Genomic DNA, 15,199 nt, shown 5'->3' on the forward strand with positions numbered 1-15,199 from the left:
CATTACAAAATACACAGCTGTATGTATTACTTTATGAAAGGAACATTTTTTAATTGTAAAGATAGTTTATTGCTACAAAGTTTTTTATGTGGGCATTATGCAGAAGGTAGTTCATAAAAGAGCCTGTGTGACATTTGACATTTTGCCCATGAAGATTTGACTTTGAACTGACTGTGTTTGTTTTATTTCTTTACAGAAAAAAAAAGAAATGTATACTCTCACTCACCATTCAGCCAAAATATATAGAGATATGATTTTTGGTCCATATTGCCCTGTCCTAGTCCTACCTAAATAAAGAAAAAATATCCCATAAATGATTATTTTTAAAATATGATAATGTGACACCAGTGAAACCTGTTAACATATTTATTATCCCTCTTTTTTTGCACAGGGACGAACTGTGAGATTGACATCAACGGGTGTGACTCCAGCCCCTGTCAGCACAATGGAACATGCTCTGACCTGCGTGGCCACTACCAGTGCCAATGTCCTACAGGTATGTTGGGCTACAGCCAACACTAGCACTTTCTAATAACATTTAAGTGTTATCTGTTTAGGCTCTAGAGGCAGGCTGTGCTGCAGACTTTTTAAACGTGTCTTGTAGATGTGACCTAAGATCTCAGCTAGGGCACCTCGGACCATCTCAGTGTACTCTCTAAACCAAAGGTCGTTAACCTTCTCGAGCAATGCCAATTCTGTGAAACATCCTGTCTGCATGAGTAAGCTGGTAAAGTCTGCATGATGTAATTCAACACATGAATCCTATTTCTTACTTATACCCTGTTAAGTAGGAATGGGGCTCATAACTCCTCTATTGAAGGCTTACTATGTAATGTTCAGAGCAGATTTCAGACCAAAACAAATGCTCTCTTCAGACACACCTCCTTCATCCTTCAGCTCCCTCCTCCCCTCCTTTCTCCCCACTTCCCCCGCCCCTCCTCTAATAATTATCAGCAGTATAAAAGCTAGTTAGCTAACTAAACTAGGTGGCATAAAGTTGCATTGTGATGTGTTAAAGGTCAGGTCATGGAAGAAGATAGGCCCGCACACAAGCTCAAATGCCACAATCAGTTTAAATTGATCACAGCGTTTCGACCAGAAGTCTTCTTCAGGTGATAATTTTGGAACAAAGGTCAGGTCAGTCAAATCACTATAAGGTAAAGATAAGTAAAACGTTGTCATGATATGTTCAAATGTAACATCAAGAAAAAATATATTTGTGTTTTTGTAAGAAACTTAAATTTAGAGAAATGTGTTTTATCAGCAATATAAAATATACGTTACAGGTGGAATTACAACCTACCCATACTATAGACTGTATAAACATGGGGGTAGTCTCAATGGTGCCTCATACTAACCTTTGGATAATCTAGTAACGGGCAGAGCTGGGGCTGAGGCTGTCTTATGCCTCCTGACAAACAACTACAACACACCCACCCATCAGTCAGATTAGCTTGCCCCTCATTATGAACAACTCTTAATGTAATCAAAACGGATGAGTTATCAAAGAATTCACACCCTACAGTCAGTGTGTGTGGATAAAGAAATTAGCTATTCAGACCAAATTGTTTTGTTTTTTTAACCAGGCTGCAAACATGTTTTTTTTTTTTTTGCCGTAAAAAGAGCCATTTTTGAATGGGTGTGTATGTGACTCCTGAGGCTTTTGCAACCAGCCTCAAGTGGACACTTGAGGAACTGCAGCTTTTTGCATTTCCGCATTGGCTTCATTTTCAAACAACAGAGGTTTCTGCTTGGTTTATTCCAAACACAAGCTCTAATAAGCTTATAAAACATAATTTAAACTGATGATGAATTAAATAAAGATACAACCATTTTCTCCTCATAATCAGTCAATTAGTCATGTCGCTCTCCACTAAATAATAAAAAGTAGTAGAAAATGGCATTGATAAAGACTCGTATTGTTAAAGAGGTATAATGGTATCAATATCACTAAATATGAATGATTCTGATAACTACTGTTAAGTAAAGATATTTTTCTGTTCTTGGGCTATTTTCAATTTGTAATATTTTCATATTTATGGTTCTATCTCCTTCCAGTGTTTTTATAAAGCACTTAGAAGGCTTTCATCACAGAAATCCAAGATATAAAACAAGCCATTAAAAAGCCTTCTTCTCAGCAGGCTCCTGATGGAAGCGTCTTTAATTGTGCTGTGTGGAGGCAACATGGTGCAGCCAGTGTTCACAGCATATTATTCACAGTATCAGTTTACAGTCTCACCCTGTGATTGATAGCTGAGAAAATTCACCCTGCTCACTGCCAGGGCTCGGTTGTGCACCAAATTGTTCAAATACATAAATGAGAGTTTCATAACATTATATTATGGAGCTCCCATTAATATAATTTCCCCGTAATTGCTTATTGTGCCTGACGGCCTGAGTCTGACTTTACACTCACTGAACATGAACTGATGGACGACTCGCAGGAGCTTCATGAAGTTGGCACAGTTAGTGTGTCTGCCTGATTTACTGGAACATTTTACTGCATAAACATGCGAACAACACTGCGAGCAGAGCATCTTTGTCCAGGTGATTATTTTCTCGGAAGAATTTGCTGCTTCTATTTTTAGCTGTTTTGTTCATGCAAACAAGGGGGAATGTAAGATGGACGGTTATGAAACACAGTGTTTGTTCAGTCGTGCTCAATTAGACATTAAAGGACAATAACAGTGTTAATGACACGTCGAGTCCTTTCGCCTCATCAGCTGCTGAAGCCACTCAGTATCAAAGGTGACCTCTGGAGGTGGAATCATATTTTCATCAAGTGAAGAAATTCTGTCAGCCCTTGGAAGTGTCTGTAGTGAAACTTACCAGACTGATAGGTTGAAGCTTTTATCCATCCATCCATCCATCCATTTCCCTTTACAGCTTATCCAGTTCTGGGTTGTTGGATTTTGGAGACTCTTAAAGCGTGCGTTTCAGACATGTGGTACTCCCTAGACAGGTTGCCAGTCATTCTCAGTTTTGACACCCAGGCAAAAAAACCCAAAGTTTTGCCCTCAGGGAATTGAATGATTCCAGTTAAACAAAACTGGCATGTCTTTGAACTTCAGGAGGAAATTGTAGATTTGGCAGAATCGAGGAGCACGTGAGAACTCCTTAAAAAAATCCTGCAAGTTTTAAAGCCAGAACCTCATTTGTAAACTTGTTGCCATAAATGTTGGTAATGAGAAAGCTAACATTACAGCATTTGAATCAAAGTCTTTTGAGCTCAGGGAAAGGATTATAACACAGTATTATTTTCATCATTGTTTAATCTCTTTGAATTTGAATTTGTTTTGTAGGTTATCGATTTATCATTTGAAATGAAAGTTGTGAAAAATGCTCATCAAAACTTCCTGGAGCCCAGAGAAATATAGTCCCACTACACATTTTTGTTTAAACAATAGTCCTAAACCCAAAGAGTTTTCATGTCATGAATGGCTGAAAAGCTTCTATAGTCCTCATACTGAAGAAGCTTGATCAGCTAATGTTTGATGGTTTTCTTCTAGAAATGAATTATGGCTCCGTCACACTTCCTGACTGAGCTGAACATGACAACTGCCTTGCTGAAATGCTGCGGCTCATAGTGTCAGGGTGTTGACACAGACTGCTTGTCAGCTGCAGCGATGCAGCTGTCAGCTCTGTCTCTATATTGGAGATAGCCCTTCTTGGCGACTGATGATTGCACGTTTGGTTTGGTTTCATCATTCATTTAATTTATATTAAGTTTAGACACAATATGAAAAAGTTATAGGGCAGACAAACTCCTGATATTTCCAGGAGGAGCTGATTGTGTGAACAGGAACAGCCACATTTTCTTACTCTTCACCCTGAGTCTGAGTGAGCTGATGTGAGAATGCAGCAGGATATTATCCGGAGAATTCACCTCGAGCCAGGATAAGAAGGTGGTGATGTTTTTATCACTGCATAGACTGCATGCACACAACTACTACAACCTCCATTATAGCATTGTAGAGCGGACTCTGTTGCTTCGTCCACTACTTTCATATTGTTGTTTTTTTAACATAATTTCTTACCTCAGGAGACCCTCCGCCCCCACCTCCTGTCTGACAGGTATACTGTGAGGAGCACATGTGTACAGCGCTTAACCAATTAAGAATAAGAATTAACGATGCAGGAAAAAATGATTCAAACCAAGTCTCTCTTGAATTATCTTATCCTTATGTTCCTCTTTTTTTTTTTATCAGTGATTTCAAAATAAAGGCTTTAATCAAACGTCAGTGTAAGACAGTCCCTGTAAAGATGATCATCTGGAGTGTTTTCATTCTTTGATGCTAATTTTCTTCCCACAATATCAGATCGGATGTGACTGCGCCTTGTGCTTTCTGTGTGAGCATGTGTGGGAATATCTAGTGTGATGTTAGAGGAATGAGTTGGGGGGTGGGCTGATGGCTATGTCATTGGGGTTATCAAGTGAGAGCCTCCCAACACAGATGTCAAGATGAATTAGACCCACGATATACCCCGGCAGGCTCAACAGTGATCGTGTGCCTTCCCTGGTCGACCTCCTCCGAGCGATGATCAGGACTATTATCAACACTGAGCTGTCTGGATATTTAGGAACATGCAAGCTGCAGCATATTACATACTATGTCATCATACATACATAACATACTGTATGTTACTATGAGTTACACAGCCAGCAATATACTGAATAATTTCCCACAATTTAGTACGTATATGTGTCCTAAGAATCAGTAAATACAGATTGGTTCCTACTGTTGCTTACAATTAGTGGACGATCGAGTTACAGTTTGAAAGTTTTGAGGCAAAAAGAAATTCATAGACATATATATATACTTCTATCCAGGTTCACTTATATATCTTGACACGATGTTTGTGCTTCCCTTTGCACATGCCTAATGCTTTTATTACATTACTGTCAGCATATTAACTGGAGAAATACTCAATGCTTTCATTTTCAGCCAACCTGCAGAGGTGGACATCTGCTAGGAGCACATTTTCAAATGTAGAAGCCTTTTTCCCCACTTATTCTAAATCATACTATGAAGTAGAAAACACATAAAAGCCTCGAGTGTGGTTGTTGCTTTTAAAGGCATATCTAAAGAAATCCAAAGGGCACTGGTAAAGTGCAGACCTCAATCAAGGCCAGTAGCGCGGTGTTGTTCTGCAGAGCTGCAAAGAGAATAATAGCGTTGTATTTTCTGGATATATTTGTCGTATCTAACATAATTGCTTTTTGAAGGGGCTGGATCTGCCATTTAATAGTTTTTTGAGAGTCTGATGTGCTGTCATTTAGACACGAGCATTGCAGCTTGGTCGATAATACTGCTTGTTTGTTAGACTGATCCTCTTTTATTGCTTTAATTGTGAGTTGTATTCAGATCTCCTGCAGACTGATTGGTGCTTCTGTACCCATATGCTGCAGCTTTCCTCAAAGTTTAATGAAAATTGGGCCGCTAGTTTGATGATTACACTTTAAATCCAAGTGTTGCCACTGGATTTTCCCACTTTCTATTAATATTAACAATAAGCTTTACTGTACATAGTGGACTGACACTCAAAATCTCCAAAATGTGTTAAATATACAGAGAGGAGGGAGCGTTATTTGTCCACTGACTTGACTCTGAGATTTGCCGTATCTTCTATCTTAAACATGAGCTGGTTTGCACACAAGCTGCCGCCTTCTCTCTTTTCAGCCAGAGCTGTCAGTTGCTCTTTTCTGCTGCCTCTGAAGCTGCCTTTTGCAGCCTGCGGTAATCCCCGATCATGAATCCCTAACTCCCTGAGTAAACTGGAACTAGATGTGGCCACAGATCCATGGTAACGAAATTCCTCGGGGCGAACCCTGGCTTTTTCCAGCCTTGCCGCTAAATCTCATCTGTTATCTCAGTAAACCTAAGCCTCTTCTGCTCATATGCCTCATCTGCTGCATCTTCTCACGCTGAAGTGACTTCCCCCATGTAAGAAAATTGTCTGGTGAGTTTAGGACCACCATACCAAGCAGAGTCATAGAACATGGTTAGAATTTAAGTTGCTGGGTTGTGACTGCTGTGTCTCTCCATGTCCTACCTGCACCTGAATTTATTATATCATAACACTTAATAATACATGTTTTCTTAACAGAATTACTCTTATTATCCAAGCTAAGGCACAATTTACACTCGTCTGAAGCTGACAGAATTATTATCCGTCTATTCTGATACATCAGATTTATCATCTTCATGAACAAGTGTGTCATAATTCTCAATATCACCTTCCTTTCAAGCAAAACACAAAGTGTACTTACTACTATACCTTTTCTTTTTGCTTCCTTGGATTGGGTAGAGGTGACTTGGAATGTATACAAATTTAAAGTGACAGGGCAAAAGAATTTCAGAAGAAACAGCAGTGAAGAAAGATTTAAAAATGTGCATGTAAAAATATAAGTATGAAAACACATTTTACACATAAATTCAGTAGAAATTAAGTATATCCTCTGTAAATGTCTCTCTGAGTCATTATTGTCTAAAATGAGTGAGAAGCGTGAGTCCTGTTGGCTGTGTTGTTGTTGGATCAGTGGACAATTGAAAAGAAGAATAACATAGTCTACACACTCCGAGACAAATTTCTCCCTAGGGAGACGAATAAAGAAACCTTGACCTTGACTGCTTATTTGGATGTCACGTAATTGTCTTTAGATCTCTGCCAATTTATGTGCGATGTGTAGCTACATGCTAACTAAAGTGTGCTAACATTAGCCTGCAAACACAGCAGAGCAATTTTGGTAGCTTCTTGCACTTCATTATGCTTAATTATGTTGCGTTCTAATTGATAACTCCTTCGTGCGATGGCAAGTGGGGGGGGGGGTGGGGGGGGTGGAGGTGTGTCACTGGAGGAGAGCGGAGGCTTCAGAATAGCAAAGGTGTCGCCAAACAGCAGTTTGTTTTTGTGTTGGTGCTCAAGGGCGACATCTACTGGATCAAAAAGTTACACATTCCTTCTTTAATAAAGGACTGAGTTAATATTCTATTACACATGGACTCTGTTTCAAAACAGGACTATTCTTCTTATTGAGTTGCATCAATTACTTCATTATTTTTTTGTTTCAGGCTTTTTGGGAAGGAATTGTGAAGTTGACATCGACGCTTGTGCTCTACCCAACAACACTTGTCCACCAAATACTCAGTGTTTGGATCTCCCATCTGGCCTTGAATTCACCTGCCGTGTACCCTGTCCTCAAAACCTCCAAGTGAGTAGAACCTTTTGAACAGTTTCATTGTTCTCTTCTTCTGCTGTTCAGTACCCACATGTGAATTATTCCTCTTTAGCTTTATGCCTGTTTAAAGAGCTCTCTGTCTTTTGTTTATTTACATCAGAGCTGCAACATTATCACGACAGCAGGGAACCATAATGAGTTTTTTTTATGTCATTTGTGACCTATTTTATTCAGATGAGTTTCCACTTAAAGCCAGCGAGGAAATTGTTTGATCATTTTTGTCTTATGAGAACACAATACCATTTAGATAGGACCGTGAAGAGAGCGAAGTGAGGACTGACATGTGGGAAAGAAGACACAGGTTGGACTCTTAACATCGACCGCCCGCTTTAGACTAACCACTAAGAAACAGTCTGTGTTACTCATTAACAAGCTAACATCAGATCCATCAAAAACTTCTAACTGGAATGCAGAACAAGAAAAATAAACTGAAAGTTAATAGAGGCCAAGAGAAGGCCTTCCTCCCTTTGTTCTCAGACTTTCCCATGATAGGCGCCATGTTTAGAGCACATTATGAATGCTTTCTGAGGTGACTAGTGTCTCTTATTTGCATATAAACTAGGGCCCGACTGTTACAGAATTCTTGCGGGCAGATATCAATATTGGTGAGAAAAAAACTCCGGTACCAATATATCAGCCAATATCTTTCTAAAATCTATGAAATCTGTAGAGGTGGATGGATAGAAATGTCTGCATTTATTGTGTTGATCCCTCAAATGCAGTTATCAAACACTCAAAGATATACAGTGTAACGACGAGAAGATGGTCACTCAACTAAAAAGTAACTGTGCATGTACAGTATATATGTGCATGACCGTCCGCTTGACACAAACAGAGTGTTAAAGCTTGTTGTAATCACTATAGTACACTCTTCTGGGGAAGGTGAACTGCTAGTGTGATACAATGAAGCTTAAAAAATAGGTATTTGACTGGTGAATAAATCGAGTAATAAAGGGGCATATCTGCGATCAAATTAGCTGATACCGATAAGCTAATATCGGCCGATATTATCGGCTTTCTGATTAATCGGTCGGGCTTTTATAAGAAATCAATTAAACCATCATTGTATAAAAAAACAGAAAGCTAAATCTTTGATGGGTTTTAACACCTCCCAAGTTGAAGAGTAGGAATATTCCCATTAACTTATAGTAGCATCAAAGAGATCTGCAAACTCCCATTATGAACTGAATTTTAAAATGGAGAACTAAAGTGAGAAGGTACCACATATTCATTCAGTATGTTGTTTATAAAACATGTGGTAATCCTTTGTTATACACAGGGATAACAATAAGTCCCACAAGAAAATTGACAGCAAATGCCATGATCCATGAACACAGCAATCAGCTGGTGCTGAAGCTGCAGAGTATGTTGGTTTACCCAGGAAGAAATCTGTATTTAACTCTGACTAATGAGGGAATTTTCTGCTTTCTTCTGAAGTTTATTGTTCAATTGGAAATGCTTCTGTGAAAACATTTGAATCAATACTGAGTTGTGAACTGTGGCGTGCCTCTAAATACATAGACACTCTGTATGTATGGGGGTTTCTGTTTATTCACATATGCATGTTTGAATATTTGAAGCATATTTTCTTTGATTTTGAACGTGGTGACGCACAAGTATTCATGGTCAAAGAAAAAAAAAAAAGCTTTGGCACTTTCTTTGCACGATATCAGAAAAAAAAAAAAACGCTGGAATTGATCTTATTTTTGCCAGGTTGCCTTGCTTCTGGCATGCACATGAGTGGCACATTTACAGGAATGAAAAGGCCTCCTGCCATCGAAACGGATGAGTGCATGTGAAGATATGCAATGTCTGTATTTTTGAGTCTGCCACGCGAGGAGTGGAGCTTCTTCAGATGACAGATTGAGATGATCACTCACTGTGCAGAAAGGCTGTCTGTTGGCCCCTTTACAGAAATGCCATGATGGCTGCATAATACACCTTCCTAGACTCTTCCTCTTCCCCTTTGTTTACCCTCCTTTAAGTATACACATGTAGCAGCTAGCAGGCACATCTGTTCTGTTATGGAGAACACTTGGGAGGTTTAGCCCCTCAACCACCATTGATCTTGTCTTGTAAGACATGATTTAGATGCTCCACGTAACACTGCGAGAAGCCAGAATAAAACCATGAATCTGTATTCATGAGTGAGTCAGATGGCTGTGATGAAGCTCAATTTGAGGCTGCCAGGAGCGGGAAATGTCTCCAGGTTTCATTCTCGTTTATTGGTGACATTTTAACCAGCATAGGCTCTCTCTAATCTAAGATATTAACACACCGAATGAAGCAATCCCATGTTTTCACATGAACCATGACGTGTCTGCTATCTAACGGTTCTATCTTTTACCAACAGCCATGTGCCAACGGAGGACGCTGCGTGCTGAATAACGCCAGCAAATACACCTGCATATGTGCACCTGGTTGGACCGGTCAGAACTGCCGTATAAATGTCAATGATTGTGTTCAGCATTGGTGTCAGAACGGAGGTTCCTGTGTGGACGAGATTGACGGCTACAGGTGAGCGTTCGCTGGTCGTCTCCAGGCGGTTCATGCAGGAGAATGTCAATGATTGTAAAAGTCGTGACATTTACTGTTTCTCTCCCCTTCAGGCTTGAAAGACTTCTTTCCGACTCTATGCAGTATTAAGACATTCTCTTCATTGTGTCCACAGCTGCCTTTGCCCCAGAGGATACACAGGCGTCTACTGCGAGGAGGACATTGATTACTGTGTTGGTCATCGCTGCTCTGAGCACGGTGTCTGCGTGAACCAGCGGAGTAACTTTGCCTGCCGCTGCACGCTCGGATATGAAGGATCGCTCTGTGAACTGGAAACAAATGAGTGCAACAGCTTCCCCTGCGCGGGCGGCGCCACCTGTGTGGACCTAATCAGTGATTATCGGTGCCACTGTCCCCCGGGGTTTGAGGGTATGAGACCATCTGATGTGAATGTGAGCCTATTTACAGCCATTAGTGCGGCCAGCCACAGGACTCCCAGCTTTTCACTGCAGGTTTTTAGTCTACTGTGAGGAATTAAAAACCAAGAATGTGCTGCATTGATACAGTTACTTGAGCATTAGGATCATTAAACTAATGATAGATCTTTTATATGTAAACTTAAGATGTGAAAGCGGTGAGTCCAATTAAACGAGATAGGAATGAAGTAATGGTAACAGTTGTACTATAGAGATGATTGAAATCACCCTAAATAGAAAAGTAACAGTGGTTTCCTAACTGACATATTGTTCCTTAATACAGCTGAAAATATGAGTATTAAGTTCTCTTTTTGAATTTAACATTTAAAACATTTATTCTTTGAATATGCTTTCAGACACAGGTCGGTTACGATATGACCCCTCAAGATTTTGCTTGTACAGAAGTTCAACCCAAAATAGCTGTGAGATCCCACACTGTCCCACTTGAGACTAAATCTGTTTCAGCTGTCTCAAATTATTTTCCACATGTGAGTGACTTCTGCTTACGCCTATCCCGTTAGCACCAAACTGTGGCAGGTGTCGCTCAAAACTGACATCAATGTGACATGCGCTCCAACCTGGCTGTTCTGACTGAGGTAGCATTGCAAAAGATCCAACGGCGCACCGCCTGATGGACGAGTTGGGCAATGCTACACACTGACAGTCGAAAAAAACTTGAAATCCAGTAAATTTTTAAAAACGGCATGTTTTGTGTTTGTCCTTTAATGATACTATAGCAAGAGAAGCAAAGATTCTTTTGACCAATCAACAAACTTCAGTGTGTCTTGCTGGACCATTAGGGTCAGATCAATAAGCTTGGCACCTCAACAGAAGGGTAGCTAAAAAATAGGATCGCTTAATTTGTTACCATTCCCAGCGTTTGACAGTGGAAAGGCCAATAAATGTGTACTGTACCAACCGAACTGAACTGGACCGCTTGGTGGAACAGGGCATTACCTATACCTACCATTTAAGATAGTTTGACATCTGGGGTGCTGGTGGCGCAGTGGTTAGAGCGCACGCCCCATGTATGGAGGCTGTAGCCGTTGTTCAAATCTGGCCTGTGGCTCCTTTTCCCGCATGTCATTACCCACTCTCTTGCTCCCTGATTTCTGACTCTTTCCACTGTCCTATTTCTCCAATAAAGGCACAAAATGCCCAGAAATAAATCTTTAAAAAAAAAAAAAAAAAAGATAGTTTGGCATCTAAGACATTTGGCATAATGTAGACTGTTACTTTACTTTAAAAGTCTCGGCCATGTGTGATGGAAAGGTCCAAATTGAACAGTGGAGCAGTAACATGTAAGCTGTTAAATTCATTAATACATGCTGGCATAACAGTCTGTCACATTATCATAGACCATGTGCTTGTACTGTATATTTAGGCTGGGAGCGACTGTCAGCAGCTACCTTAATTATGTGAGGATCTTACAGTACGTGATTAGCAGAGCACTTTCCAGTGTGTTGGGTCATGATGGCAAAAGCACAATTACCTTTGGTGGAGACAGGAGTGCAGGGAGAGGTGTGCAGGAGGTGTGTGGAGAGCAGTGCCCGAGGTTGTCAGGTTGTTAGTTCTCTATGAGTTCTGCAGTTCATAGAGGACTAAGAGGGCTAAAATATCGCCAGAGGCCAGGCCTGGTGGGGCTTTGCATGTGTCAGTACAACATTTAAAGTATTCTACATCTACCTCTCTCCCAGAGGATACTAAAACTGAGGTTTGACCCTTTTTGCATGCAACAAGCTGAACACATTATCATTCAATCACAGCTTGAGCCTGTAGGACTAGAGGTAATAAACTCCCTCTGACGTCAATAAATTACTGTTTAGAAAAAAAACAAGTATGGGCTGAAAATGTGGTAAATGTTGCCGTGGCTACAATTAATATCCACCTATTACTGCGTCTGCGGCTTTAATTTATTTTCCAATCATTTCAACATGTCCACAGTGGCAGCAAGTGTGTTAGTATAAACATATTTTAACCTGTATTCAATGTGACATAAATGAATAGAGTTTGTTTGTTTCTCCCTGCAGGACGGGCCTGCTCCTTGAATGTAAATGATTGCTGGTCGCAGCCTTGTCTAAATGGAGGCTCGTGTATAGATCTGATAAATGACTACATTTGTCATTGTCCGCTGGGTAAGTACCAAATTCTTGTGTTATATTGAGCATGTTTACAAAAATATCATGCCATTAATTTTCTGTGTACTGTGTACCTTGGGGATGCATGAAAAGGTTTTTTTCTTTTTTTTGTTCGTATGTAGTACACACTTGTCTGTTTACCTTGGTAATTTTTCAATTATTTTCCAAGATATGCCTCTTAAAATAGCACAATGAAGAATTATAGAGTATCTCGTAATTTGAAATGTTGATTGCATGGAAAAAAAATAAATCTGTATCGTGAGCAATGGTTAGAAAATCCACATCAGAAGGTGCTGTTTCTTGCTAAGATGCATCACGTCTCTGATCAGAGGTCGCCTGAAACCGAATCCTTTTTGGACCGCCTTTGGAAAACTCTGAAGGCTGTCCGTCACTTTGACAGATTACTATATCAAGGGGCGATCCAGAGTACAATTTAGTTGTTCTCTACCCAGCGATTCCCACAAGTCTGGCACATATGATGCCGTAAAGTTCTGCACAAATTCACAGTGAAGTTTTAACTTCTGTGTATGACACACAGCAAACGTTTGCTTAGTGTTGCAAAGGGCAGACTGGCTCCCTTGATCCCTTGGGCACCAGCTTGCTCTCTCACTCTGCCCAAGTCACACATGCATTTGGGCCGGTGTTCAGTGGGACCAGTGTACCCCAACGTTGGCACAAATAAAACCTCTGGAGCCTTTCCCCCCCATAAATAAACTTTATTCACCATGCTTTAGGCTGGATCTACTAAAAACAACAGCAAGGTAATTTATAATGTCTAACACAGGGTTTAAGGGTGTTTGTGCCCAGCACAGATGTGTTGTCCTTTAGTCTGAGTTAGAGAGAATACAGCTATCTGCTATCCAGGATACAGCTAAGTCTAAATCAGCTCAGTGACTGTATTAAGCTGATGCTTGTGCAAGGTACGCTAGCATACTTGTGCTAGCATAAGCGGAACACACTTACTAACTGGTTTGATTAGCATTATTAGCGAATGCTCACATTAGCCAAACTAAGCTATTACTGTTGTGACAAGTGCTGATTTTTTTGTCATGTGGTTGTCCAGTTATGGCCATAGCATGTTTCCCTTTTAAGTGAAAGAGTTTGATAGAATTTACAACCCTGTCAGTCTACAGGACAACAGGAAGGTCTTCTGCAGCCTCGGTCTCTTATGGGAATCAGCTTTATTTATCAGCATTGTTCTTTAAAGGAGCAATATGTAACTCTGACACCTAGCGTTTAAAATGGTAACTGCAGTGAAAAATCAAAACATTAAAGAAGGCTGACTCCCCCTCCCCCTCCTCCGTAGAGTTGATGTTCACGCAATAATAATAATAATGCATTTTATTTATTAAGTAAAAACAAGAACACAATCAACTACTTAAAAGCAAAAACAGCAACAGTAAGAATGGCATGGTCAGACACAGTAGGCTAATCTAAAAGGTGTGTTTTGAGCTGTGATTTGAAGGTGCAGAGAGGGTTAATGTCACAGATGGTTTGTGGGAGCAAGTTCCAGAGACGATGGGCTGCACGACTAAAGGCTCGAGACCCCATTGATGATAGGCGGGCAGGAGGTGTGGTGAGGAGCATGGAGGAGGCAGAACGGAGGGTCAGGGAGGGTGTGTATGTGTGAAGGAGAGGTATGAAGGTGTAAGGTTATGGAGAGCCTTGAAAGTGAGAAGGAAAATCTTATAGTCAATGTGTTATTTGACAGGGAGCCAGTGGAGTTGTTGAGGGACAGGATATCTTGCATTTTGGTCCTTGAATTAGGGTACACCATGTTTTATACAAATCTATATGTCTGGAAACTTTAGAACACATACAATTCTACAATTCACTCAGCAGACGCTTTTATCCAAAGCGACGTACATCAGAGAGTAAGTACAACACAAGCAAGGATCTAAAAAAAAAGGGAAAAATGTCAGTAAGAGCAAACGATCAGCTTTGAGTCTGATTGGACACACAGGTGCTGACAGGAAGTGACCAGAGGCAAAGCACAACATTGAGGGCAGTTCTTGAGAGCTCTAATCAGTATAGAAACCATCTTATAAGTCGTCGTTATCAAACAAAAACCATCGTCACAACCATCATCATCATCAATAATATGGAGACCATCATCATTAAGTTAGTAGGTATTCATGAAAGAGCTGGGTCTTTAGCTTTTTCTTAAAGGTGCAGAGGGACTCTGCAGATCCAATGGAGTTTGGTAGTTCATTCCACCACCGGGGGGCGACAGAGGAGAAGAGTCTAGTCAGAGACTTAGGACCCTGTTGTGAAGGTTGGATCAGACGCCTTTCATTGGCAGAGCGTAGTGGGCGGGAGGGAGTGTAGACCTGGATGGGAGAGTTAAAGTGAGGAGGAGACGTTTTTGTCACTGTTTTGTAAGCTAGCAGCAGAGTTTTAAATTTGATGCGAGCAGTAACTGGGAGCCAGTGTAAGGAGATGAACAGCAGAGTGACATGTGCTCTTTTAGGAAGGTTATGTTCCTCAAAGGATCCACATTCAGTCCGTAATAGAAGGTGGTGTTACAGTCCTCAATGTGCGGCTGATTTTACAATGCCCTCTGGTAATGAAATGCCTAATCACTGCTTGATTGCCCGAGTCAGAGTGCCATAGTCCGCCCACTTGGCATTACAAGTCCAATGTCACATTCCATTGCAAACAACCACATCACACAGGACGGGATTTACAAACTAATATTTGAAAGAGAACATTCACAGAACAAAGGTGTAAAGGACGCACACAATGCACTCTGGCACAGAGAATTGATCTGTTTTTTGAAATCATTTCTTTAACCTTTTAGTCCTTTCTTTGCTTTGATTTTTCACATGATTGTGTATAAGTTGTTGTGA

General features: G+C 40.5%; 1 protein-coding gene across 1 annotated transcript in view; it reads left to right on the top strand.

Annotated features, from left to right (window-relative positions):
• Positions 1-15,199, top strand: part of eys (eyes shut homolog) — a 203,562-nt gene that overhangs the window by 23,825 nt on the left and 164,538 nt on the right. The window contains exons 8-12 of the mRNA XM_061039619.1: positions 392-496; positions 7,074-7,213; positions 9,594-9,757; positions 9,912-10,165; positions 12,243-12,347. Of these exons, the coding sequence (XP_060895602.1) occupies positions 392-496; positions 7,074-7,213; positions 9,594-9,757; positions 9,912-10,165; positions 12,243-12,347 (768 nt within the window). The remainder of the gene's footprint in view (positions 1-391; positions 497-7,073; positions 7,214-9,593; positions 9,758-9,911; positions 10,166-12,242; positions 12,348-15,199) is intronic.

This window comes from Labrus mixtus, chromosome 6 (genome assembly GCF_963584025.1).
Source record: "Labrus mixtus chromosome 6, fLabMix1.1, whole genome shotgun sequence".
NCBI classification, from domain to species: Eukaryota; Metazoa; Chordata; class Actinopteri; order Labriformes; family Labridae; genus Labrus; species Labrus mixtus.